Genomic DNA, 24,495 nt, shown 5'->3' with positions numbered 1-24,495 from the left:
AAGAGGAAGTCTTCCCTCCTGCGGTTTCCAGCAACTGGTATTGAGAACTGGTAATTTATTGTCTCGAACCATGGAGGCAAAGCATAGCCATTATGAGTCTGTCCACTCCTCTTTTCAAGATCTGGCGGCCTGCACTGTGTCTTGTGGGAGTGAGTTCCATAGTTTAACTATGTGCTGTGTGGAAATGTCCTTTCTTTTATCGAAGAAGAAGAAGAAGAAGAAGAAGAAGAAGAAGAAGAAGAAGAAGAAGAAGAAGAAGAAGAAGAAGAAGAAGAAGAAGAAATTATTTATACCCCACCTATCTGGCTGGATTCCCCCAGCCACTCTGGGCGGCTCCCAACAGAATTAAAAGCACAATAAAACATCAGACATTAAAAACTTCCCTAAACAGGGCTGCCTTCAGATATCTTCTAAAAGTCAGATAGTTGTTTATTTCCTTGACATCTGATGGGAGGGCGTTCCACAAGGTGGGCACCACTACCGAGAAGGCCCCCTGCCTGGTTCTCTGTAACCTCACTTCTCACAGCGAGGGGACCGCCAGAAGGCCCTCGAAACTGGACCTCAGTGTCCAGGCTGAACGATGGGGTGGAGACGCTCCTTCAGGTATACAGGGCCAAGGCCGTTTAGGGCTTTAAAGGTCAGCACCAGCACTTTGAAGAGAGCCAGCATGGTGTAGTGGTTAAGAGCAGTGGACTCGTAATCTGGTGAACCGGGTTCGCTTCCCCGCTCCCTCCACATGCAGCTGCTGGGTGACCTTGGGCCAGTCACACTTCTTTGAAGTCTCTCAGCCCCACTCACCCCACAGAGTGTTTGTTGTGGAGGAGGAAGGGAAAGGAGAATGTTAGCCGCTTTGAGACTCCTTCGGGTAGTGATAAAGCGGGATATCAAATCCAAACTCTTCTTCAAATCCAAACTCTTCTGCTTGGAAACGTACTGGGAGCCAATGTAGGCCTTTCAGGACCGGTGTCTTATAGTCTCTCCCAACATTCAGCTTCATTGAATGTCTATGAGTTCTAGTCAGGGAGTCAAAACTTTCTCTATGCCATGCATAATTTTATAAACTCTTCACATGTCGTTTCTTCCTTGCCTTTTCTCTGAACTCAAAAGTCCTGAACACTACGACCTCTTCTCAGATGGGAGTCGCTTCTTCCCATTTATGTTTATGGTTGCCTTTTTTTCTGAACCTTTTCCAACTTCGCAATACGTTGTTTGAAGTGAGGCAACCAGAACTGGACACGGTGTCCAAAACATCAGGACACATTGCATCCAAAACTTAAGGTGAGAGCATTAGGGAATAGGGCAAAAATAAACAAAATGGAGGCTCTTAGCTGTATATTTGATAGTTTCCCCTTATCCACCCCACCGGTGCTGGTGTTTACAGGAACAAAATGCCACCGAGACATAACCAAGTTCAATTAAATGTCCGTCCAGCTCCCTGGCTCTGGCTGAAGGATGAAAACAACCCCTTCTTTCAGACAGCCCTAGAACTCTGCCAATTTAATTCAGCAGCCGAGGATTTGAAAATCCAAGGGTACCGTTTCCCCAGCAAAGGGACAAAGCTGACCAAACTCTCCTTGACGTCAAACCACTCCGAAGTTTCCCTACTTGAAATTTGGCTGGCTGCAGGCTGCGGATGTGTGGAAAAAATAAAAATAAAGGGAGTTTGTGTGTGTCTTTGGGGTAAGGAAGGACAAGTGGGCTTACAAACCTCTGGGTGCATGTACTGTCTGGAGCAGGGAAAAGGGAAATACCAGGGCCATAAATCATAGGAGCCTTTGCGAATTTCCTTTGCACAGACGTACCTCGTAAGAGTCTTCTTCTCCCCCAAGAGATGTCTGCAATACAGGTGTCATTTATAGAGTAAGCCTATGCTCACCTCTTCAGAAGCAAGTCCCACTGAGTTCAGTAGCAGTTGCATAAGTTTTATGCATAAGATTGCAGCCATCGTGATTTTAGACGCAGCAACAGAATCACGAATGAAGCACAGATTCAAGCAATCGCCCTCTAGGTTTTTGGGTTTTTTGCGAAACCTGTATGCTGGGAACGGTGTGACCACATGCAAAGGAAGATGGGCCCCTGTGCTTTTGATATCTCTGCCGTAGAAGGGATATTTGTGGGTTTAAAACCAAAGCGGCTAATCCTGTGTTTGAGGATTATCGTGCACATTGTGATGGCCTGGGACTGGGGCTCGGACTCGGAACCAGAGGAGGCTCAGTTTGCACTGGATCCTTTGCCTCAGGCATCATCTGAACCAAGTCTGAGGCCTGATCCTGAAGAATCCCAGTCTGCACAGGTTCCCCTGCAACAAACACCAGCTGGGCCAAGTCAGGGGCCTGAGCCTGCCCTGGCTCCAGATGCGGGGATGACCTCGTTGCCTTCAGCTGGGCCATCACTTACAGCTGCTCCCCTGGGACAAGGGAGGCTGAGAAGGCCTTGGGGTCTAGTAACCCACCGACATCTCCCAAGCTGCAGAGACTAAGGTCTGAGAGAAGGAGATACCCGAGTACTCGCAGGAGGAGGGCACGTCTTCGGGTGAAACAGGGAGGTGAGTCTCTGGGGGATCAGGACTGGCCGTTACCCCAACAAAGATAAAAGGCTGTCGGACCCCGCTCCAGGTTGCTGTATGCTAGATCCTGCCCGAGATCCTGTACCTGTCCTTGCCTGGTTTCCTGCCTCATGTCCTGCCTTGGCCTTGTCGGACTGACTCCCAGTGGACCTTTCAGATTCTGGACTGGTCCTGGATCATGTTTCATGGGTTACCCCTGGGCCCAGCACACACATGAATGAACTGAGCATAAGCGCAAATGGCGATGCTGCAGCAGAAAGGGTCAGTGCCAAGGGGTGGAGCACGGAGGGTGAAGGAGCCCACCGAAGGAGCCCACCGCATGCATGCTCGCGTCTTGTTTTCACCCAATCTGTGCATTAGGTGCACTTTCCCTTAAAATATGCATTTGCGCACACATGATTTCAACGTAGAACTGCACCTCGAAATTCAGAGAAGTGCAAAATTTTGGAGGGCTGTATTTCCATTCTTGCATTGTATTGGAAAGTGCAAAATAGGTAACTTCTCACTGAAATTTGAAATGAATCTAAATTTCTCCCCCTTCCCTAATTTTTATTGCTTTGGTCTCTCTCGTTGGCCCTTGGTTGCTACTGTGATCCCCTTAGAGAACCAGATCTCCAGGTCTACGATTGCTGGAATGCTACCACCCCCATGTGGGTTAGAAAGGATGACAGCCACTTTCTACTCCAGAATTTTTGTTCTGCAGGACTTGACTACATGGTGACACTATATATACATGTAGCATCACCTACCGGGGGGATATGGGATTCCTTTCAGGCACAAAGAGGGCGCGAGGCCGTTTTTCTTTGTTAATGCAAGCTAATGAATAGTTGGAAGCAAGCAAGACCTGCAACCAAATGTTGCAGTGCATCCTCACCTCGTAGCAGGAGCGCTCCTGTTCGGAGTTATAGTACTGTTATGAAAATCTGGCCTTTCCTCCCAATGGAGCCCAGGGCAGCAAACGACATTTGATGAAACAGTAAAAATAAAACCATCTTACAAACAATTCCAGTACAGATGCAGACTGGGAAAGTTCTCCACTTAAAAGGGTTTGTCGGAAGAGCTCCCGCCACCCAGTGATACCCATCTCCAGGATACTCTATTCCATTCCTCTTCCACCACATTTTCCATTTTTCTTTATCAATAGAGTGATGGTTACTGAGCATCCTTAGGCCTCACTGGACTGTTTTGGGGGCTTTAGGGAAGTTTTGTTTCGTTACGTTTTCTACTTCTGTGAACCTCAGTCACCAGTCTAGCTGCCACATGGTGAATTAGTTGCATTTTCTGAGTCACTTTCAAAGGTAGCCCCACGTAGAGCGCATGGCAGAAGTCCAAGCAGGAGATAACTAGAGCATGCATCACTCTGGCGAGACAGTCCATGGGCAGCTGGGATCTGAGCCTGTGCACCAGATTGAGCTGATAAACAGCTGCCCTAGACACAGAACTGATCTGCACCTCCATGGACAGCTCTGAGTCCAGAATGACTCCCAGGCTGCGCACCCGGTCCTTCAGGAGCACAGTGACCCCATTCAGGACCAGGGAGTCCCCCACACCTTTTTGCCCCATTCCTCCAAAAAGTCCTTCTGTTTTGTCGGGATTCAACCCAGGGGCGTAGGAAGGGAGGCAGACTGCCCCTGGTGACCTCACGGAAGGGGGTGACATTGGGCACACCACTCGCCCGCAACTCCCAAGCCTACCTCGAGCCATTGGAGTAAGGGGGGGAGCTACACCGCTTTGCCGGCGCCATTCCCCCCTTCCCCCTTCGTTTTGGCAGCTTGGGGGAGACTTAGGAGTCGCAGGTGGGTGGTGCGCTGAGTGTCCGGCTGCAGGGCACGCACGCCACTCCGAGCACCCAAGCGGCTATCCCGCGCATGGGAGGGCACCCTCCGCGCCACACCCTCCTCGGGAGCGTGCCCGCCCTGGGCAGCATGGGCATATATTCACCCATCCTCCAAACATTCACTGTTGTCACTCACCCTTTGAATTTGCTGTCACGAGGATTGAGTATACTGGTATACCCAGTCATTGCTCGGTGAATCTTTTTGACTCTTTGCGTGTGAATGAGTCATCACCTATCAAAGATCGTCGCAGTGGATATAATCGGGTTATACATTCAGCTGTGAGTCAACAAGCGTCAACTTGGCAATCCGCATGATGCATTTCTGCACTGTCAGCACAGGAACTGCATCACCAAAAGAAGAACTGAGGAAGGGTCCATCTGCTTCACGATTCTGGTCTCACAGTGGCCAATCAGAGGCCCATGGGGGTGTTCAAAAGCAAGGCCTGAACACCACAGCTCTCTCCCTTCCTCATGCTTTCAGGAAATGGTACTAGCTCTGAGAAAACAACTCAAGTACAGCGGCCACTCATTGGGTTCTTACGGATGGACTAGGTAGCAGTTCAACATAGGTAAAATAAAAGGTAAAGGAGCCCTGGACAGTTCAGTCCAGTCAAATGTGCCTATGGGGTTGCAGTGCTCCTCTCGCTTCAGGCCGAGGGAGCTGGCGTTTGTCCACAGACAGGTTTCTGGGTCATGTGGCCAGCATGACTAAACCTCTTCTGGCACAACGGAACACCGTGACGGAAACCAGAGCGCACAGAAATGTCATTTACCTTCCTGCCGTAGTGATACCTATTTATCTACTCACACTAGTGTGCTTTCGAACTGCTAGGTTGGCAGGAGCTGGGACAGAGCAATGAGAGCTCACCCCATGGCGGGGATTCGAACCGCCGACCTTCCAATCGGCAAACCTAAGAGACTCAGTGGTTTAGACCACAGTGCCACCCACGTCCCTTTAGCAGTTCAGCATGGTCCTTTGCCAACAAACATGAGCTGCTGCCGTTATACCAACAAGGGCCCTTATTCAACCTTTCCCTTCCCTTAAGCTGTACTTTCTATAGTAAAACGATCTTGGAAGCAATGTACTGTTTGCCTGACAGGGTGTAACTAGGAAAACAACAAGTACTTTGGGGATTTGTGCCTTTTAAAAAAATCCACGAAAGCTGGAAGACTTCTCAGAAAAATGCTCATGCAAACAGGGTGAGAAAGTAAATGATATCTTTGCACATATTGCCCTCTGGTGGCTGACTTTGGGATCCGGGGGAAAGCCACACGGGGACTTTGCCCTGTATGAAGTTTTTTTTTTTTATCTGTCCTGAATCTCCCAACATTCATGTTCCATCAATATGCGGATGATACCCAGCTCTACCTCTTTTCAAATCAGAACCAGTGAAGGTCCTGTGTGAGTGTCTGGAGGCGGTTGGAGGATGGATGGCGGCTAACAGATTGAGGTTGAATCCTGACAAGACAGAAGTACTGTTTCGGGGGGACAGGAGGCGGGTGGGTGTGGAGGACTCCCTGGTCCTGAATGGAGTAACTGTGCCCCTGAAGGACCAGGTGTGCAGCCTGGGAGTCATTTTGGACTCACAGCTGTCCATGGAGGTGCAGGTCAACTCTGTGTCCAGGGCAGCTGTCTACTAGCTTCATCTGGCACGCAGGATGAGACCCTACCTGTCCACAGACTGTCTTGCCAGAGTGGTGCATGCTCTGGTTATCTCCCGCTTGGACTACTGCCATGCGCTCTACGTGGGGCTACCTTTGAAGGTGACTCAGAAACTGCAAGTAATTCAGCGTGCGGCAGCTAGACCGATGACTGGGAGACCACATAACACCGGCCTTGAAAGACCTACATTGGCTCCCAGTACGTTTCCGAGCACAATTCAAAGTGTTGGTGCTGACCTTTAAAGCCCTAAACGACCTCGGCCCAGTATATCTGAAGGAGCATCTCCACCCCCATCATTCTACCCAGACATTGAGGTCCAGCGCCGAGGGCCTTCTGGCGGTGCCACTCTGGTGAGACAGTCCGCAGGCAGGTAGGGTCTCAGCCTGCGTACCTGATGGAGCTGGTAGACAGCTGCCCTCACTGCGAGAAGCCAAGTTACAGGGAACTAAGCAGAGGGCCTGCTCGGTAGTGGCACCCGCCGTGTGGAACCCCCTCCCACCAGATGTCAAAGAGAACAACAACTACCAGACTTTTAGACGACATCTGAATACGGCCCTATTTAAGGAAGCTTTTAATGTTTGAGGCATTACTGTATTTTAATATTTTGTTGGAAGCTGCCCAGAGTGGCTGGGGAAACCCAGCCAGATGGGCGGGGTATAAATAATAAATTATTATTATTATATTATTATTATTACTCAGCTCACTTGGACGCCCACGACTTCTAGTCTTATGAGAAATGCATTTCTGTTTCTGCTTTCTGCATGCCATGCAAAATTCTATAAACTTCTATCATGCTGCCTCTTCTCGAGTCTAAGGGGAGCCCCTTCATCCTAGCTCCAGAGAAGTGAATGGTCACGTTTGTTCATTCATATATGTGGAGGGAGAGAAAAGTAGGGGTGTAAGAAGAACTTGCTTTCTGCTCCACCTGTATTTGTGTCTTTCTGTTCAGCTGCAATTCGCCTCCTGCCCCAAGAATTATTCGTCTCACTGTCTGCTGTGCTGAAATTACATTGCGCCTTAAACAATGTCATCATTATGCCATCAATTCTGCAAATTCCTTTCTTGCTGCATTATTTTGTCTGTTTTATATTGTATACAGCCAAATTTCGGTTCCCAAACTCCTCCGTTTTGGAACATTTCGGATCCCGAATGCCGAAAACCCGGAAGTAACTGCTCCAGTTTTCAAACGATTTTTGGAAGCCAAACAGCTTCCGAGCTGCATTTTTCATCCCCCCCCCATTGACTTTGCAGCTATCCCATTGATCCTCAGTTTTCAAACTTTCGGAAGCCGAACAGTCTTCCAGAATGGATTAAGTTCGAAAACCAAGGTTCCACTGTATTGAAATCTACAGATGGAAGGGTGACATACAAATTTAATAAATAATGAAATAATAATTCCACCCCGTCGGGACGCAGGTGGCGCTGTGGGTTAAACCACAGAGCCTAGGACTTGCCAATCAGAAGGTCGGAGGTTCGAATCCCCACGACAGGGTGAGCTCCCGTTGCTCGGTCCCTGCTCCTGCCAACCTAGCAGTTTGGAAGCACGTCAAAGTGCAAGTAGATAAATAGGTACCACTCTGGCGGGAAGGTAAACGGCGTTTCCGTGCACTGCTCTGGTTCGCCAGAGGCAGCTTAGTCATGCTGGCCACATGACCCAGAAGCTGTACGCCGGCTCCCTTGGCCAGTAAAGCGAGATGAGACCACAACCCCAGAGTCAGTCACGACTGGACCTAATGGCCAGGGTTACCTTTATCTTTACCTTTAATTCCACCCCATTCATTTCAGTGCAAAGGAAACACAATGCAAACATGTGTGTATGTGACCAGCTACATAGCATCTGCAAACCGAAAGCAACAGCCGCAGCATATTTGCTGGATCAATTTCTGTTGCGGATAAGAGGCGAATAAGTGAACGTTGGCAATTTCTGCTTCCGTTTCTATTAACCGCCAGAATTCCCCAATGGCCCTAGGGGAAAAAATGGGTGAAAATTAGGAAAACGGGGTGTGAGAATTGGGAAGCGGGTCCTGTCCTCCTAACCCTTAAAAGATTATCCGGATTGGACTGGGAGCCCTGGAATTCTGCTGCCCTACTCTAAAACCAGGGGGAGGGGGCAAACATGGCCCGCTGGACTTCTCTATCTATCCCATGGGACTCTCCCCAAGCCATATCCCCTCTCTGCAGGTCACATCCCTTCCCAGCTCCGCCCCACACCCTCCTTGAGAGTTTCTGCCTGGCTGGAATGTGTCCTTGACTCAGATGATGGCTCTTAGCCACCGGGGTGTGCAGAGAGTTGTGTGAGAGGGTAGGCAGGAACTGGCTTACCATACAAGGGTAACGTTCATATTTATTGCTCTGCCACCGCTAGCATGTGGCCCTTGAAAGGCTGGCCAGAAGGGAATGTGGCCCTCGGCCAGAAACAGTTCCCCATCCCCGCCTGAGAGGAAAGATGGAAAACAATACAGGACTCTTGGATCGTCTGGATGGAAAACAAAGGTGTGTGTTTTGTAGAAATTAGCCTACTGTAGAAAGGGTAGATTTGCATTCATTTGCCAGCTGACAACTGTTGGGGTATCTCAGTTGATTGTGCATGAGACTCTTAATTTCAGAGTCGTGGGTTTGAGCCCCACACTGGGCAAAAGATTTCTGCATTGCAGGGGGTTGGACTCTACCACTATATGATTCTATGATTTGCCTCCACCTGTTCCCCAAAAGATGCCCAGAAGAGCACATTTTCCTAGCTTGAATCAGCGCTGCAGAAATCCAAACTGATTCTAATTCTTTCAGATTTATTTTTCAACATGACTGTTTAGGAAAGCTGCTGAATTTGGGGGTTTTGAACCGGGAGAATGGAAACAAGAGGACAGCGTCGAAGCACGGAATTGAAAACTTGAAAGGGCTGCCTTTAAAATACATTGGCCAGTGAATCTTTCCTTCCTTTCTTGTTTTGTAAAAGACTCAAACAGATTTCAAAAGCAGAACTTGCAAAATATTGCAGATTCATGAAGCCAAATGAATTCTGACCATATGCCCAATTTCAGCTTGAGGGGGTATCCTTTTGGCTTTCGTCTTCCGGGAACAATAAAGCTTTTTTCCTTGTGTGCTGGCACAAGCTTTTTAGCTGCCGTGTGTTGGGAGGGAATGAGAGCGTCTCATGACGGAAGACCTCTGTCCAGTGTCACTTGACTGAGACACTATAGCGCAAATGTTCCAGAAAGTTCCCTTCAAGGCGAAGCTCAGACCTTGCTCCTATGGGCAGCGAGTGCGTAATGGTCCACCTGCTCATGGACTGCCATATCTGTTTCAGGATATGGACCTCACATTGCAGTGTTCTCCTGCCCAAAAAATAAAATAAAAATTCCTCTGTATAGAAAACCAGCAGGCTAGAATATTTCTCCCTGGCATACTATTCTTCTACCTGGAGGGATATTTGGTGGGGTATGAAGTCCATTCAGTCTTGTGAGTCTATCCGCGAAAAATTACGTAGTTGACCTCCTCTGTTGCCATCTATGAGAACTGAGGCCTCCTCGCCCAACCTGAGATTCCACAGGCCTTCTTACGTCAGAAGGGCAGTCGCTTTGGCTTACACTGAGAGCCCCAAGGAGAACTTGGCTGGAACCAGGTCTCAGCTCAGAAACCTGGGTTTGTCGACCAGCCGCCATCTTGAACCATCAAACGCTACGACAGAGAGGATGTTTCTGGGAGTAAGGGTAGGGAAACTGTGGCCCTCCAGATGTTGACGGACTCCAATTCTCATCATCCCCAGCTAGCACGACCAAGGATGATGGGAACTGGAGTTCAACAATGTTTGGACCGGTGACTGGTTCTCCAACCCAGGCTTTCCCCCTGGCAAATGAGCTACCACAGTTCACACACACATATTTTGGATTTTGAAGTGGCTCCCAGACCGGCCTGCCCCTCAGCTCATTTCAACGTCCTCCCAAAACAAACTAAATTTCAGTCCTGGAGATTGGGAGCGGACGTTAAAGATGGCGGCCATCTTTACGGAAGCCAGATATAAAGTTAAACAGTGCTTGGTGGGTGGTGAACACCCCTGGCTTGGCCTTCCTTTGGGATAAGACGTCCTTTGGACTAGGCCAAGCCAGACCAAGGAAGGGTACTTGGCAAAGGTCCTTTGGTGGCCCAGCTTTGTGATGGCTTTAGCAGCATGGCCAAGCTCCTTTTTCTTGGGAAGCCTGCCCTCGTCTCTGGCCCCATAGCTGAAACCAAAGACATGTTTCTTCCTCCTTCTCCCCAAGGGGCCTAGTTGTGGTTTTCGGGCCTGCACCACTTATTCTGGCTCCTCGCCGGTCACGTTGAGGAGACTCTCCCAATGAGCTCTACAACGCCCGCTTGCTATCCAAGATGGCCTTCCAGTCGTCGGCCCACGAGTGCAGCCTCCGACGAAGAGGAGGCAGCTGGAGGTGCTTGTTGTGGCAGGCCGTGAAGAGGACGTGCTCCCAGCTCGGACTCTTCTCAGCTCCTGGAAGGCAAAGAAAAGAAGGAGACTTAGGACCTTTTAAACTGAATAACGCCTGTATGTGGGTTTTGGTTTTTTCAAAAAAAATTCTGTCACCTCACTGCTCTATGGAATCTAATAGTGGGGAATGAAAAGGGGAGAGAAGTTTCTAGTCCTCATGGGCTTTACAACAGCTGGTGAAGTCTCACAATCCACTAACAGAGGTCTGCGCTCCTGTCTGCAGAGCTTGTATACCATGGGATGGCAAGCTAAGGCCCGTGGGCCAATTGCCTTCTCAATCCGACCCGCAGACGGTCCGGTAATCAGCGTGTTTTTACATAAGTAGAATGTGTCCCTTTATTTAAAATGCATCTCTGGGTTATTTGTGGAGCCTGCCTGATGTTTTTACATGTGTAGACTGTGTGCTTTTATTTAAAATGCATCATGAGTTATTTGAGGGGCATAGGAATTCATTCTTTTTCCCCCCTTCAAAATATAGTCCGGCCCCCCACAAGTTATGAGGGACAGTGGACCGGCCCCCTGCTGAAAACGTTTGCTGACCCCTATTGTATAGGTTTCATGTTTCGTTTCTGTCCTCGAAGCAGAATTTTGAATTTCTGCATGGTAGACACAGCCCTGTGTGTGCTATATGCCTGTAAACCCCAAAGTCTGTCGTAAGCGACTTTGCTTATTTACTACGGTAGCAACTGGCAGGGAGCCATATAGTGTACTAGCCAACAGATACCTGCGACCAGGAGCAATGTGATCGAAACATGCCTACTTGGATGTAAGTCCCACTGCGTTCAATGGGGCTTACTCCCAGGTAAGTGGCCGTAGCCTCAGGAGTGGCTGGATTATGTTTGTCGTGACACACAGAAGAATTGCCTAAAAGCAAAAAAAAGATATTCTCACAGCTCCTTCACGTCCCTGCCTGCCAATAACCTTAGAGCTCCTCTGTGTCCCTCCATCCCTGCTCCATTTAAACTCCTGCTGTTGTTTAAAACCATCATTTGAAATCCTGCTTCTCTTTCACTCCCCCTTCACCCTTGCCCTGACTTCATGCGAATCCAGGATTGTGATGCAGGCCTAAAATGGGAGTTGCGTGATGACAGCCTTACGTTTTTATGTCTATAGGAAGATACATACTGAAGCTCAATCCAGATAAGGCTGAGACACTGTTAGTGGGTGGTTCCCTAGACCAGATGGATGGGAGGTTGCCTGCTCTTAGCTTGGATCTATTGGTAGCTTGGATCTATTGGTCTGGATCTATAGCTGGATCTATTGCTGTTGCTTGAGGCTCAGGTGGCCTCGGTGGCACAGAGTGTCTTCCATCAGCTTGGGCTGGTGGTCCAGCTATGCCCTTATCTGGACAGGGATAGCCTAACTACTGTTGTCCAAGCTCTGGTATGCACATTCAAATAAATAAGCACAGTATGTGTCAATGTTGAAGGGCTTTTGGGGCCTTCACTGCCTAGCACTTCCACACACCCCCCACCAGCCCCCGATACCCTTTCCCTTGGGACAACCCCTTCACCTATTATATCAGGCCTGTCGTCGATCAGCAGGTCGCCAGAGACCACCGTCTTATCTCGGGTGAGGACGATCTGTTCCAGGAACTCTTGGCCCAAGTGCTTCTCCACCCAGGCGTACTGGAAAGTGGAAAAGGAAACAGTGGAAGAAAAGTGTTTGTGGGCAGAGGGTGGGGGGAGGATGGAACTGGCACCGGCATGACCAGCAAACCACAATGACCAAAAAAAACCAAAATTAACCCCATTATGGGGTTAAGCAGGGAGCAGGAAGTGGAGCTTAACTTTGAGCCAAGACTTGGAAGACTCCAGATGGGCTGGGTGTCTGCACAAAATTTGACTGCAATCCTGCACTTGGTGCAATTATGGAACCAGCTCCCCACTGCTTTGAGGCTGATCCAGGAGTCCGTGCCTTTTAATTGGCTTTTCATATCAGTCTTTTCGTGGAGAGTTCTGCTTTATTCGTCACTTTAATGCCCTCTCCTGGTCTCATCCTGGCTCCCAGGAGTTTCACTGCAAATTTGATCACTTTATTTTCATTCTTGATTTCACTTACTTCTCAGCAATAATTAAAGGTAAAGGTAAAGGTACCCCTGCCCATACGGGCCAGTCGTGTCCGACTCTAGGGTTGTGAGCTCATCTCACTCTAGAGGCCGGGGGCCAGCGCTGTCCACAGACACGTGGCCAGCGTGACGAGCTGCTCTGGCGAGCCTGCACCAGTGCAGCACACGGAAACGCCGTTTACCTTCTCGCTATAAAGCGGTCCCTATTTATCTACTTGCACTTAGGGGTGCTTTCAAACTGCTAGGTGGGCAGGAGCTGGGACCGAAAGACGGGAATTCACCCCGCCGCGGGGATTCGAACCGCCAACCATACGATCGGCAAGCCCTAGGCACTGAGGTTTTACCCACAGCGCTACCCGCGACCCAGCAATAATTATATACCGCTTAAAATACAGACCCTCTCTAAGCAGTTTATATAAAACATACTATAAAATTGCAACAGTTAATATTAGGCAAGCGTCTTCGTTGTGATGTTTTTGACACCGGCTAGAAACCTTTCTTTGGTTCCGGCGAGCACCTCCAGACATAAAATTAATTGTGCACGTCTGTTGTTTTTAAAACTGTTGATGTTGCCTATATTTTGATCATTCTCTTATGCCTTTTTTTCAAAGTCTGCTTTTACCACTAGTTTCAACGAATATTTAATACCAGGAAAACCCAGGAAATGTATTGACAATTTCCAGCCAGGGAAAGCCTGGCTAAACAGATGGGTTTTCAGAAGGCGGTCAAAACACACGGCTTAGTTCCTGCCTCTCCAGACTGCACGTAGGAGGGTGTTCCCGTCGGAAAGATTCTGAATTTCGTCACTGTCCTCTACTCTGGGAATCCTTTTGATTGAAAGGCTGGCTACAAATTGTCTAAATGAAGAAATAGTAATAAAAATAATATATCCATTACCTTTTCGTATGGGCAATACCGATACTTCTTGATTGGACTGGTGCATATGAACACATCGGTCCTACCATGACAGAAAAGAGAGAAGGTGAAGGAGGGAAGGAGAGGGAGAGAGAGTGGAGAAGAAGAAAAAATAATCCACATTTGCATTTATTCATCCTGTATGGATTCTGGCCTTCCTGCAAAAAAAAAAAAAGCTTAAGTGTGCTCTGCATAGATATAAGCAAAGACTGCCTCAGGTGGAGTCGGACCACTTAGTCCAGGGGTCAGAAAACTAAGGCCCGGGGGCCAGATGTGGCCCCCCAGGCTCGTAAATCTGGTCCGCGGACCCTGCCACCCGCCTGGTCAGTCCCCACACACTGTGGATGCCTTGCTGTGCGGGGACTGACTTTTGCGATGCTGGCACGGCTTCTGGGTGGGTGGCGACGCTGGCGCAGCTTCGGATTGGCTGCAGGAAGATCCTGAAGCCAATCCCAAGCCGTGCTGCCCATGGCTGAGGTAAACCTGGCACGGCCATGGACAGAGAGGCCAGCGGACAGGTTACGGGTCTGGGCCACGCCATGAGCATTGTGACGGGCGCATCGCAGGGCTTCAGCCAGAGCTTGGCACGCCTGCTGGTGGCGTGCTCGGCGGCCGCGCTGGAGGGCAAGCTCAAACAAACTTTCTTTTAACATCTTTTGTTTAACTACAGACAGTAAAATAGCTCAAATAGGTAGGAGGGCGAGTGGAGAGGAAATCCTGGATGTATAAAAACCCTCCATGGTCAACTTGGAAATAAAAACATCCGAAGTGCTTCTGGAATATTCGCTGGTTTTTCTTTTCGGCCACGATAGGGGAAGAAAGCAGCCTCGTTTCAGTTTGGAAAAGCTGAAATGACGATGCCTTGCCAGAGCGGGAGCAAGGTGAGGTCCAAGAAGGTGTGAGTGTTTGGGGGGCTGGGGGGAGAGCTGTGCGCCGCCTGCCCGGCCCTCCACGTGCGCGGCATGCCCGCCAACCTGGCCTCAGACGACGGGCCACAGTGCGTGGTTTACGCCACCTGGGAGATCCACGGGGATGGACTGATGGAGTGGCTGCTGCCTGTCAACAATGCCGATGAACAGGCAGGAAACCAAGATGTGCTCCTGAGCGCGTGCAGAGTGCGTTCCTCCTCCAGGTCTAGAGGCAGCTGCAGGACCGGCTTGCAGGGTATTTATATTTTTCGAAATATAGTCTGGCCCCCCCCAAGTTCTGAGGGACAGTGGACCGGCCCCGTGATGAAAAAGTTTGCTGACCCCTGACTTAGTCTATCATTCTCAGGAATATTGACACTGCCTGGAAGCATCTCTACAGAATCCCAGGCCGGTCTTGCCCAGTCCTGCTCCCTGTTGTATTTGTTTAAAGTTAGCTTAAAATGCTTAGGAACCCAGAGAAGCTTTAAAAAAGGCTCTGTTGTAAGAATCTCCCTGCCCTCAAGCTTGTAGTCTAAAAGACATGGCATGCAAGGAAAGTGGGATGGGGAGGGAGAAGGGGGGAAGCAATGGAAACAGTTCAGGTAGGGGTGGCTAGCTGACAGTTGAGGGTGGGCCAAAAGTAGCTGGTCTGTCAGCTAAGGCAATGGAACGACTAGAGAGGCCAAATTTGAACCAGCAACCTTCTATGTTCAAAGACTGTGTTGCCTAGTCCGAGGCCAAAATGAGTGGATATGTGCTATATTCCCAGCTCACCTACCACGAATGCGGGGGCAGGAATTTGGAGGGTCTGGGGCAAGGGAGAAAGAGGGTTCTGCACCCTGCTGGCCAGCTCCTTTCTTCTGCAATGCTACCCCAAGAGCCCACCTTTCCCATGAGGCTTTTAGCACCGTCCTCTACTGAAATTTAAGCCTGAACAATGAGATCTTAAGTGTGCTCACTCAGAAGTATCCCACCTGGAGCTTTCTCCTGAGTAAGTGTGCACAGGACTGCAGCTCGAGAATGTTTGCATGTATCCTGGCCATTCTTTAACTACAAGGTGCCAGGGGTGACTGATGCCCATGCGAATGGTAGGGCGGAAGGTAAGGAGGCCAACAGTAGGTGGCGCTAGAACCAGTGTTAGAAACTCAGGTGTATAAGCTAATCACCAAAAGGCACCTAGGCTATGGTCACCACAAAGGAATGCCTAGGTGTCTTTTCCTCCCAATGAGACTTATTAAGATGATTGTGATTATGATTACAGTGGTACCTTGCAAGACGAATGCCTCGCTAGACGAAAAATGCGCAAGACGAAAGGGTTTTTCGTTTCTTGAGTTGCTTCGCAAGACGATTTTCCCTATGGAAAACGTCTTGCGGGTTTGCTTCCTTTTTCTTTAAGCCATTAATACCTAGGGAATCCGCGCTCCGCAAAACGAAAAAATCGCAAGACGAAGCAACTCGCGGAACGAATTAATTTCGTCTTGCGAGGCACCACTGTATTCATTTCTACACCGCTTTGTATTTAAAAGGGGGGAAATCTCAGAGAGGTTTACAAGACCTTTTAACATCAAATAAAACAATCCAGAATAAAACAAATTCAAGCTTCCTGGAAAATATTTCAGATCCTTCTCTAAGTGACATTTTGCTGTCCCCATATTTATTTGCCTACTTAATTTATAGAGCTGTCCCATAGCAGAAGGACTTTAAGGAAGTGGGGTGTAGTGGTTAGAGTGTTGGACTAGGACCTGGGAGATCAGGGTTCAAATCCCCACTCAGTCAGGAAGCTCACTGAGTGACCTTGGGCCTGTCCCAGCCTCTTCACCCACCTCACAGGGTCGTGGTGGTCATTAACTGAGGAGGGGGGTGAACCATAGACTGGGATATAAATGCAGCAAATAAGCTCTTCTGCTTAAGAAAACTGGATGGTTCAGCCTGCTAGCTTGGCATCCAAAGATCTCCATGTGGGCGCAATTGGAACCCAAAACACGCCTGGCGCCTGGGGGATTTCCAACACTGGCCAGAGCCAATGACAAACGGAACCCACTGATGATAGTTTTATCCCTATTCTTGTCCTCCTCCCTGCTGAATTCTGCAAGGGGCATCACTGAGACTGTGGAGGTGGAAGAAGCTGACAGCCAGTAGATTACTTGCAAGTAAGAAGGGAGACAGGGGGGACCTAGCAGAGAACAGACTGAGGTTTTTTTTAATGGGAGCAGCACCCCATCTCCCCTAACAAACTAGCCCCTGCTGCAAAATGCTCTCAGTCCGCTTAGAGGGAAAATACAGAAACAAAGGCAAGTGACTGATCACAAATCAACAGAATAAGTAACAGCAGCAGTTAAAATAACAACTGACAGTTAAGTCCAGTCGCGGCGCTCATCTCGCTTTACTGGCTGAGGGAGCCGATGTTTGTCCACAGACAGTTTTTCCGAGTCATGTGGCCAGCGTGACTAAGCCGCTTCTGGCGAAACCAGAGCAGCGCACGGAAACACTGTTTACCTTCCCGCCGTGGTACCTATTTATCTACTTGCACTTTGACATGCTTTCGAACTGCTAGGCTGGCAGGAGCTGGGACCGAGCAACGGGAGCTCACCCCGTCACAGGGATTCGAACTGCTGACCTACCGATTGGCAAGCCCAAGAGGCTCAGAGGATTAACCCACAGCGCCACCCGCGTCCCTAAAATAACAACAGCCGATAACAAATAGATAAAATGTTGCTGTTGTTGACTGATTCATGCATTTAGTGTCGTGTATTGATAGATATCGCCCGGCCTTATAGCTCATGCTCGCCCTGGGACCATTTGGTGTAGGGAGGGCTAGAAGGACAAAATAATGAAAATAAAGGAAGAAGCCCGGCTGGTGGAAGAGCTGGGGTGCGCCTGCAGTGGGGAAGCTTCTCCCTTGCAAATTCCGCCAAACATACTCACTCTTTTAACTCGGCCATCTGCTTGACGGCTTCCACGGCCCCTGGGAGTGGATCCAGTTCCAGGAAGAAGTTCTTTGACTCCCAAATGCCAATTGCCTTTTCCTGCAAAGAGGTTTGGAGTGAGAAGGTTGGGGAGGAGAACATTATCCTGTTAAGTCTGCGGCCCTCTTGGCTACTCTCCTGCACAACAGAATCCACGAGAACAGCTTGAGCAGCAACATTTGAATAAGGGCTGCATAGAGAGCACATTTAGAACACCTGACTTTCCTCAAAGAATTCTGGGGGTTGTAGTTTACCCCCTCGCCAGCATGCCCAGCCCTCCCTGCTTATCCGATCAGTTAAACCAATAGCAGCAAGAGGGAATAGAATCGCTCTGCCCAGGCCCAGGTCAGAGTTAGCTACTCGCTGCTCGGTTGAGCTTGCAACCTCGTGGACTTTGAACACACTCGGACTTTTGTCATTAATAAAAGCACAAATACGGGGTTGTGCAGCAGGCCTGAAACTTGGGTTCAATTCCAAGGCACTTACTTACCTGCCAGCCTCATTTCCACTCTATGCAACAGGTAGATAACGGTAGCCTACCTTATAGGGCTGTTATGAGCATTAATAATAATAAAAAAGCCTTGGAGGTGACTTTGCCTATTTAAAAGTGCTTGTTATTATCTACTACTCTAAACAAATGCGTATTTATTTATTTCTATGTGGTTCTACCCTTGAAGAAGACTTAGAAATTTCAACTGGTCCAAAATGCAGCCGCCAGATTTCTGCCTGGGGTTCCTATTCATATAACCCATTTCAAAACTGTGTTCAGGTTGGTTTTCAGGCCCAGTTCAAGGAGACTTTGGATTCTCAAATTTCAGCAGTGCTCTGTGTGGCACTAAAATTTGGCGCCCCCCTTACCTCTCACACATCATTGTTGCAGCACTGCCAAACCAGTCACACTACACTAAAACCGCCTCATGTCATTGTTTAAAGCCCTAAATGACTTGGGCCCCAAATATCTGAAGGTGGCCTCCTTCCCCACAGACCCTCCTGGTTATTAGGATCTTGGTAGTTCCATCCATCACCTGTAGAAACTCAGGATGGCAGCAGTGGCCCAGAAGAGGGCATGCTGCTTTTTGGCAGCTTTTGGGTTGTGGAATTCCCTGCCCACAGAGATGTGTCTGGCACCTTCAACGTATTGTTTCCTTGGGATGCTGAAGACACACTTGACCTAACCTAGGCTTTGACACACGAGATAAAATATCTGTACACATTCCAGGTTACTCTGCACCCAGTGAGCTGCCGGTACACATGACTTGGCCACAATCCGTACCTATCCTGTCATTTATTTATGAAATACTGTGTTTTGATGAATTTCCCCAGCAAACCAGCTTCAATCCAAATTGAGAAAAAGAATGACCTAGCTGTGTGGTAAGCCTGTAATGTGTACACAGCGATATTTTCAGGATCCATCCTTTTTTCTTTTCTTTTTGGAAATGTTGTACAGAATGTTAATGTTTTGTATTTCTTCCTACCTCCTCCTTATGGCATCATGTTTTTAATGGCATTACCCCAGTATGTTTTACATGTACCATAAGTTGCTAGGAGACCTTTTAGGTAACAAGCGATTAATAAGTTTCAAAACCACAACAGTATTCCTACCATTATACAGTGGTACCTCTGGTTAAGAACTTAATTTGTTCCGGAGGTCCGTTCTTAACCTGAGGTACCACTTTAGCTAATGGGGCCTCCTGCTGCAGCTGCGCGATTTCTGTTCTCATCCTGAAGCAAAGTTCTTAACCCGAGGTACTATTTCTGGGTTAGCGGAGTCTGTAACCTGAAGCGTATATAACCAGAGGTACCACTGTAATTTGTTCCAATATAAAATAGTGGTAACCTGCCCTGGAACCTTACTGTGAATGGTAGATAACAAATCCAACAAACGATAACATCAAATTTCTTTTGTTTTGCTCCAGCTGCATTTCCCTTTCTGCTTCTCTCTGGTCTCCCTTCTGTTTAATTATATACTGCAAGCCCCTTGGGGTTTTGTATTTACAAATCCCCTTGAATATTTGTATTTTGCAAGGCACTGTAGGTGGTGTTGATGCTAATAATGAGCAATTTCCTTCATTTTACTCCAGCTGCAATTCCCTTTCTGTTCCTTGGTGGACCTCCCTTGCGTCTAGTTATATATGGTAAGCCCCTCGGGGCAGAGATCTGTCCTCTTGTAATCTGCAAGCTGCCTTTACTGACATGATGTTGATAACAACAAACAACAACAAGGCCACTGACTCACACTCAGCCCCGATTCCAGCTGCCCATACTGCTCCGAGACCCAGAACCCCCTGCGGTCCTCCAAGGAGATGTAGGGCTTCTCCGGATACTTGGCTCTGAACTTCTTCAAGAAGCCCCCCTCGAAATCCGCCAGCACCCCGTCCATGTCCACCAAGACCCGCAGGCGCCGGCGCCGGCCGGGGGCGCAGCGCGAAGAGGCGCTGCGTCTGCTGCAGTGCGCAAAAGAGCCGGCGCCCGAGGCCAGGAAAGGGGCGCAGCAGCCGCGCAGGGCTGGCCGCGGGTGCAAGAAGAAGCTGCTCATGGCTAGCATGGAGAAGGGCGGGATCCCGCTCTTAAAAAACCGGGGAAGGGCGCCGGATCAAGGCTTCCTCGTCGCTGTGCTCCCAGATCCCCAGCCTCCTTTTCTGCAACTGCTGCATCACGCCAGGTTTTCTGTCTCTCTGCGGCGCACGGATTTGGGGACCCCGCGAGGTCCGCCAAACCCGCCGATAATTGCTATTATTGGTGCAATTATTGCCGCTGCAGCACCGAGTCCTGCCGCTCCCTTCTTGCTTCCTCGCCCCGATTTGCAGCCAAAGAGGAGCCCCGGGAGAGGAGATGGAGAGGGCGGCGAGGGGAGGCGAGGGCACCCGGGCCGGCTGCGCAAAAGCAGCGGCAGGGTGGCGCTCAAGGAAACGAAGGTGGGCGCGGGTCCGGGTGCGCTGCGCTCGTCCCGCGCAAGATCCGCACGGGCTTCCTTCTCCTCGTCCCCTTTGCGACGGAGAAGGGCGCTCCGTGGGGCTCCTCGGGGTGTTTCCGCAGCGCTGGGGGTGGCCGGGCGCGGCTTGGCGCTCCGGTGCGCGCTCCTCTGGGTTGCCGCCGAGCCGCGGGATCCGCTCTCTCGCCCTCCTCCCGAGGCGCCGGCAGAGCAGCCCAACCCGGCAGTGCTCCGGTTCTCCTTCCCATCGCCCGCGGGAGGAGCTGCGGGTGGGGAGGGGGTTGGGGCTTGCGCTCCCGGCAGCTCCAAGCGCCGCCTCGCAGCAGCGGCATGTTTCCAGCGCCGGCCGATCGACGCGCGCCACCAGCTCCTCGCATGGGATCTCCTGTGTTCCCCCCCTCCGGGGTCTCTCCCCAGCAGCGCCGGATTTACGTACTGTATAAGCTAAACAAGCTATAGCTCTTGGGGGCTCCAAAAAATATACTTCTTAATTGTATTTCACTATTAATATACTTCTTAATTGTATTTCAGTTCAACAAATACTTTGATAAAATACATACTTTGTTATGTGCAAATGGCTTTGGATAGCTATTAGGTTCACAAATTACCATAGAGCATATATTCAACACAGAAAACAGCGACAATTTGTTGTTGACAAAGGACAGCTGGACATATAATGGGCCCCATTACCTTCAGTAGCTTAGGGCCTCATCAAACCTAAATCTGGCCCTGGCAAGACTAAATACCTTTAAAGACAGTGTCAATAGCAAGCAACCTAAATCTGGCCCTGCCCCACCACCTCCCTCCTTGCGCTGGAAGTAAACCCAGGGGTAGGAAACACCTCCTCCATTGGGCCGCTTCCCCCACTGCAAAAAAGATGACCCAAGCAAGGTCAGTCGAGCAGCGCAGCCTGATCCCATACCCTCCAACCTTTATCCAATGAAAATAGGGACGTCCATTCTATAGTATTAGTATTAGTACCCCGCCCATCTGGGTTGCCCCAGCCCCTCTGGGTGGCTTCCAGCATGAATAAAAACATAATAAAGCAATAAACATTGTAAAACTTTCCTATGCAGGGCTGTCTTCTATAGGTAGTACTATATAGCTACTTATCTCCTTGGCTCAGGAGTTGCATAACTCCATGCCCTCCAACATCACTCCTATGAAAATAGGGACGTCCTAAGGAAAAGTGGGACATTCCGGGATCAAATCAGAAACTGGGATGGCTTCTGTAAATCTGGGACTGTCCGCAGAAAATAGGGACATTTGGAGGGCGTGTGATCCTGCGTGTGTTTACATGGAAGAAAGTTTTGTTTTGTTCAGCGGGGCTTTCAGGGTGCATGAGGACTACGGGCAGGCTCAGCTCTGGAATAATCAGGTTCTGATGCCAAGATTCAACATGGTGTATACAATTAGAAGAAGTGGGCCTCTGAGCGTGTGCAGAATGCCTTTCCAGCAAAGGTTGATGAGCGCACAAGCAGTTCCAACATTGAGGTGTCGGAGCTGAGCTCCTGTGAGCTCTGGGTGAAAAAAAGCCCCTATTATTATTTTAAAATTATTAATCACCCTAAGGTCCCAGGGTGAAAGTCCAAGCAACCTAACTAAAGGTGCTCATATTCCTTGGTTGCCCCTGCTCCAGCTTTGTTGAAATTCAGTGGAAACTCCTGGAAGCATAAAACTGTATTTTGTGATTGTTAAACTTTGCAGAGAATGCTGTATTTTATTGTGAAATAGCAACTACAGGCAGAACTAGCCATATCTTTAAAATAATAATGATAAAGGTTGTGAAAGCCAGGGGTTATTTTTCAGCAGGAACTTACTGGAACTCAGTTCCGGCACCTCTTAGGTGGATGCCATTGCCATTATAAGAGAACAAAGGAAGCTTTCATGGTGAGTTCCAGTACCTCTTTTTCAAGAAAGATGAAAGCACTGGTGAAAGCCAATTTTTCGCAAAACATCTCCTAGATCATAATTATCACACTTATTCTGTACTGTAGCCCAGAACTCGATCCTTACTGCTTCTTGAGCAACTCCCATTTCCTCCTCAACGTTTCTGGAAGCATAACAGACTGCAGATTGAAGTAGGCCTCATTCACATCACCTGTTTATAATATGTGGGTTACAATACACTATTTTTGTTTACTCAGAACAGCTATTCGCCATATGAACATATATGGTTTTCTGGAGCATAAGACATGAGATGATGAAGGTGAGAAGAGGTCGCTGGCAAAAGAGATGCAGCTTTGCCAAAAAACCACCCTGAACTTGAAGTGCTGTTCCATTATTAGGTACAGACTGGATATACATCAGCCCCGGATGTCCACACTGGGAATATCAAGTGAAGGATGAGCTCATCTCTTCTTAGGATTTCCTGGTATCATGCTGCTCACAGCACAACAACTGATTTCCCCTCTCTCAAATGGGACCTCTTAACATTGGCGCCTGAAATGCATTTCTCAGAAACAAATGTCATTTTTAGAAGGTTCCAGAAGAAGCATTGAAAGAACTGGTTCTGAGGTGAGGTGGATTGCTTTGTGTCTCCCAAATAATTGCTGCCCTGTTGGCAAGGAAATTAGAATCCTCAGTAGAAAGTTGGCACGCAAAAGTGCCACGCTCAGCAGAAAACAGGAACTCTGTGTACTCTTTATGGATTTGAGTCTGCTTTATCTAAAGCAGGCTTCCTCAAGCTCGGCCCTCCAGATGTTTTTGGCCGACAACTCCCATGATCCCTAGCTAGCAGGACCAGTGGTCAGGGATGATGGGAATTGTAGTCTCAAAACATCTGGAGGGCTGAGGTTGAGGAAACCTGATCTAAAGTATCTGATGAAGTAGATTCTCCAATCCATGGAAATTTGTGCCATTAGGCACCTCCTGCCCCTGAGCTGTTTCTCCGCAAGTCAGTCATTATGAGAACTACTATGTAATAAAGGTTGCCTGAGTTTGCTTTCTTCGTCTTCCCTCCCTATCCATTTGGATTTTATTATTATTATTTAGATTGTAATGCTGCAGGCGGGTGGGACGCGGGTGGCGCTGTGGGTAAAACCTCAGTGTCTAGGACTTGCCGATCTTATGGTTGGTGGTTCGAATCCCCGCGGCGGGGTGAGCTCCCATCTTTCGGTCCCAGCTCCTGCCCACCTAGCAATTCGAAAGCACCCCTAAAGTGCAAGTAGATAAATAGGTACCGCTGTATAGCGGGAAGGTAAACGGTGTTTCCGTGTGCTGCGCTGGTGCTGGCTCGCCAGAGCAGCTTCGTCACGCTGGCCACGTGACCCGGAAGTGTCTCCGGACAGCGCTGGCTCCTGGCCTCTAGAGTGAGATGAGCGCACAACCCTAGAGTCGGACACAACTGGCCTATACGGGCAGGGGTACCTTTACCTTAAGGCTGCAGGCAGGGACTGGCTTGTTTATAACTGATGTTATGCAATTGGCTGTGCTTTTCTGGCCCAAGAGTAGGGTACAAATGCACCTAAATAAATAAATTGAAATGTGTTCATCTTTAAAGTGCCACAAGGATCTTTTGTTCTTTTTGCTTATGCAACTGTGCTACACGCCTCCAAACATCAACAAAACAATGATGATGATACAATGATGTGATAGTGAAGTGAGAAGCAGGGAAGTGAGAAGCAGCCATAACCGGAAGATGCCATGTGCTTCTGAGTGGCGTGAAGTACTCTGTGTGACATCACACCGCGTCTTACGTCACCCTGACCCTTAGCAACCAGACTGGGTTGTCCCTGCCTTCTTACTATGTTTTTGTCTGCCAGACAGGGTAGAAAGCTGCAAAGGGCATTGTGGCCACCTAAATGTCTTATCTGGGAGGGAGATTAGGCAGTTTATTACGGGCTAGGTGCTTCTCCATGACGACACTTTGAAAGCAGACAAGGCGGGTTGCGGCGCCAGGCTAAAGAAGCCACCTTTCCCCGGTCCAAAACGCGCAGCAGGGCGAGTGACAGTTGGCGGCTGCCTCTGTTTACACCGGGGAAGGCCGCTTCCGGGTTGAGGGCCTGGAGCGGCGGTTCCCATGGCAACGCCCTTGCTTAGGCGCGCGCGCCGGCGCCGGCGATGACGCCCGGGGAGCTCCGCCCCCGCGGCCCTCCGAAGCGGCGTCTGATTGGCCCTGCGCGGGCGGAGACGCTGCCTCAGGAGGGAGAAGAGGCGACTTC

At 49.3% G+C, this 24,495-nt stretch overlaps 1 protein-coding gene across 2 annotated transcripts; it reads right to left on the bottom strand.

Annotated features, from left to right (window-relative positions):
* Positions 1–8,835: 8,835 nt before the first annotated feature.
* On the bottom strand, positions 8,836–20,689 carry NT5M (5',3'-nucleotidase, mitochondrial). 2 transcript variants are annotated; one of them, XM_081889382.1, is made up of 5 exons: positions 19,637–20,672; positions 17,360–17,460; positions 13,509–13,569; positions 12,057–12,171; positions 8,836–10,546 (listed from the first exon to the last, which is right to left on the bottom strand). In XM_081889382.1, the coding sequence occupies exons 1-5, from the start codon at positions 19,943–19,945 to the stop codon at positions 10,404–10,406; spliced, it is 729 nt and encodes a 242-aa protein (XP_081745508.1). In that variant the 5' UTR covers positions 19,946–20,672; the 3' UTR covers positions 8,836–10,403. The 2 variants fall into 2 exon arrangements, with proteins under 2 accessions (XP_081745508.1, XP_081745509.1); XM_081889383.1 differs by lacking the exon at positions 12,057–12,171 and having other exon boundaries at positions 19,637–20,689.
* Positions 20,690–24,495: the final 3,806 nt, after the last annotated feature.

The sequence above is a fragment of the Podarcis melisellensis genome, assembly GCF_964234715.1.
Source record: "Podarcis melisellensis genome assembly, chromosome: 14".
NCBI lineage: Eukaryota > Metazoa > Chordata > Lepidosauria > Squamata > Lacertidae > Podarcis > Podarcis melisellensis.
This window is presented reverse-complemented; position numbering and strand designations above follow the sequence as displayed.

What these genes read in the sequence shown, in the direction of transcription:
- NT5M (XM_081889382.1), bottom strand. Translation starts at nt 19,945, where the DNA reads ATGCTAGCCATGAGCAGCTTCTTCTTGCACCCGCGGCCAGCCCTGCGC. An exon ending in CAGATGGCCGAGTTAAAAGA is followed by an intron (nt 13,570 to 17,359) that starts GTGAGTATGTTT and finishes CTGTCATGGTAG; the next exon opens with GACCGATGTGTTCATATGCA. An exon ending in GGTATTGCCCATACGAAAAG is followed by an intron (nt 12,172 to 13,508) that starts GTAATGGATATA and finishes TCCACTTTCCAG; the next exon opens with TACGCCTGGGTGGAGAAGCA.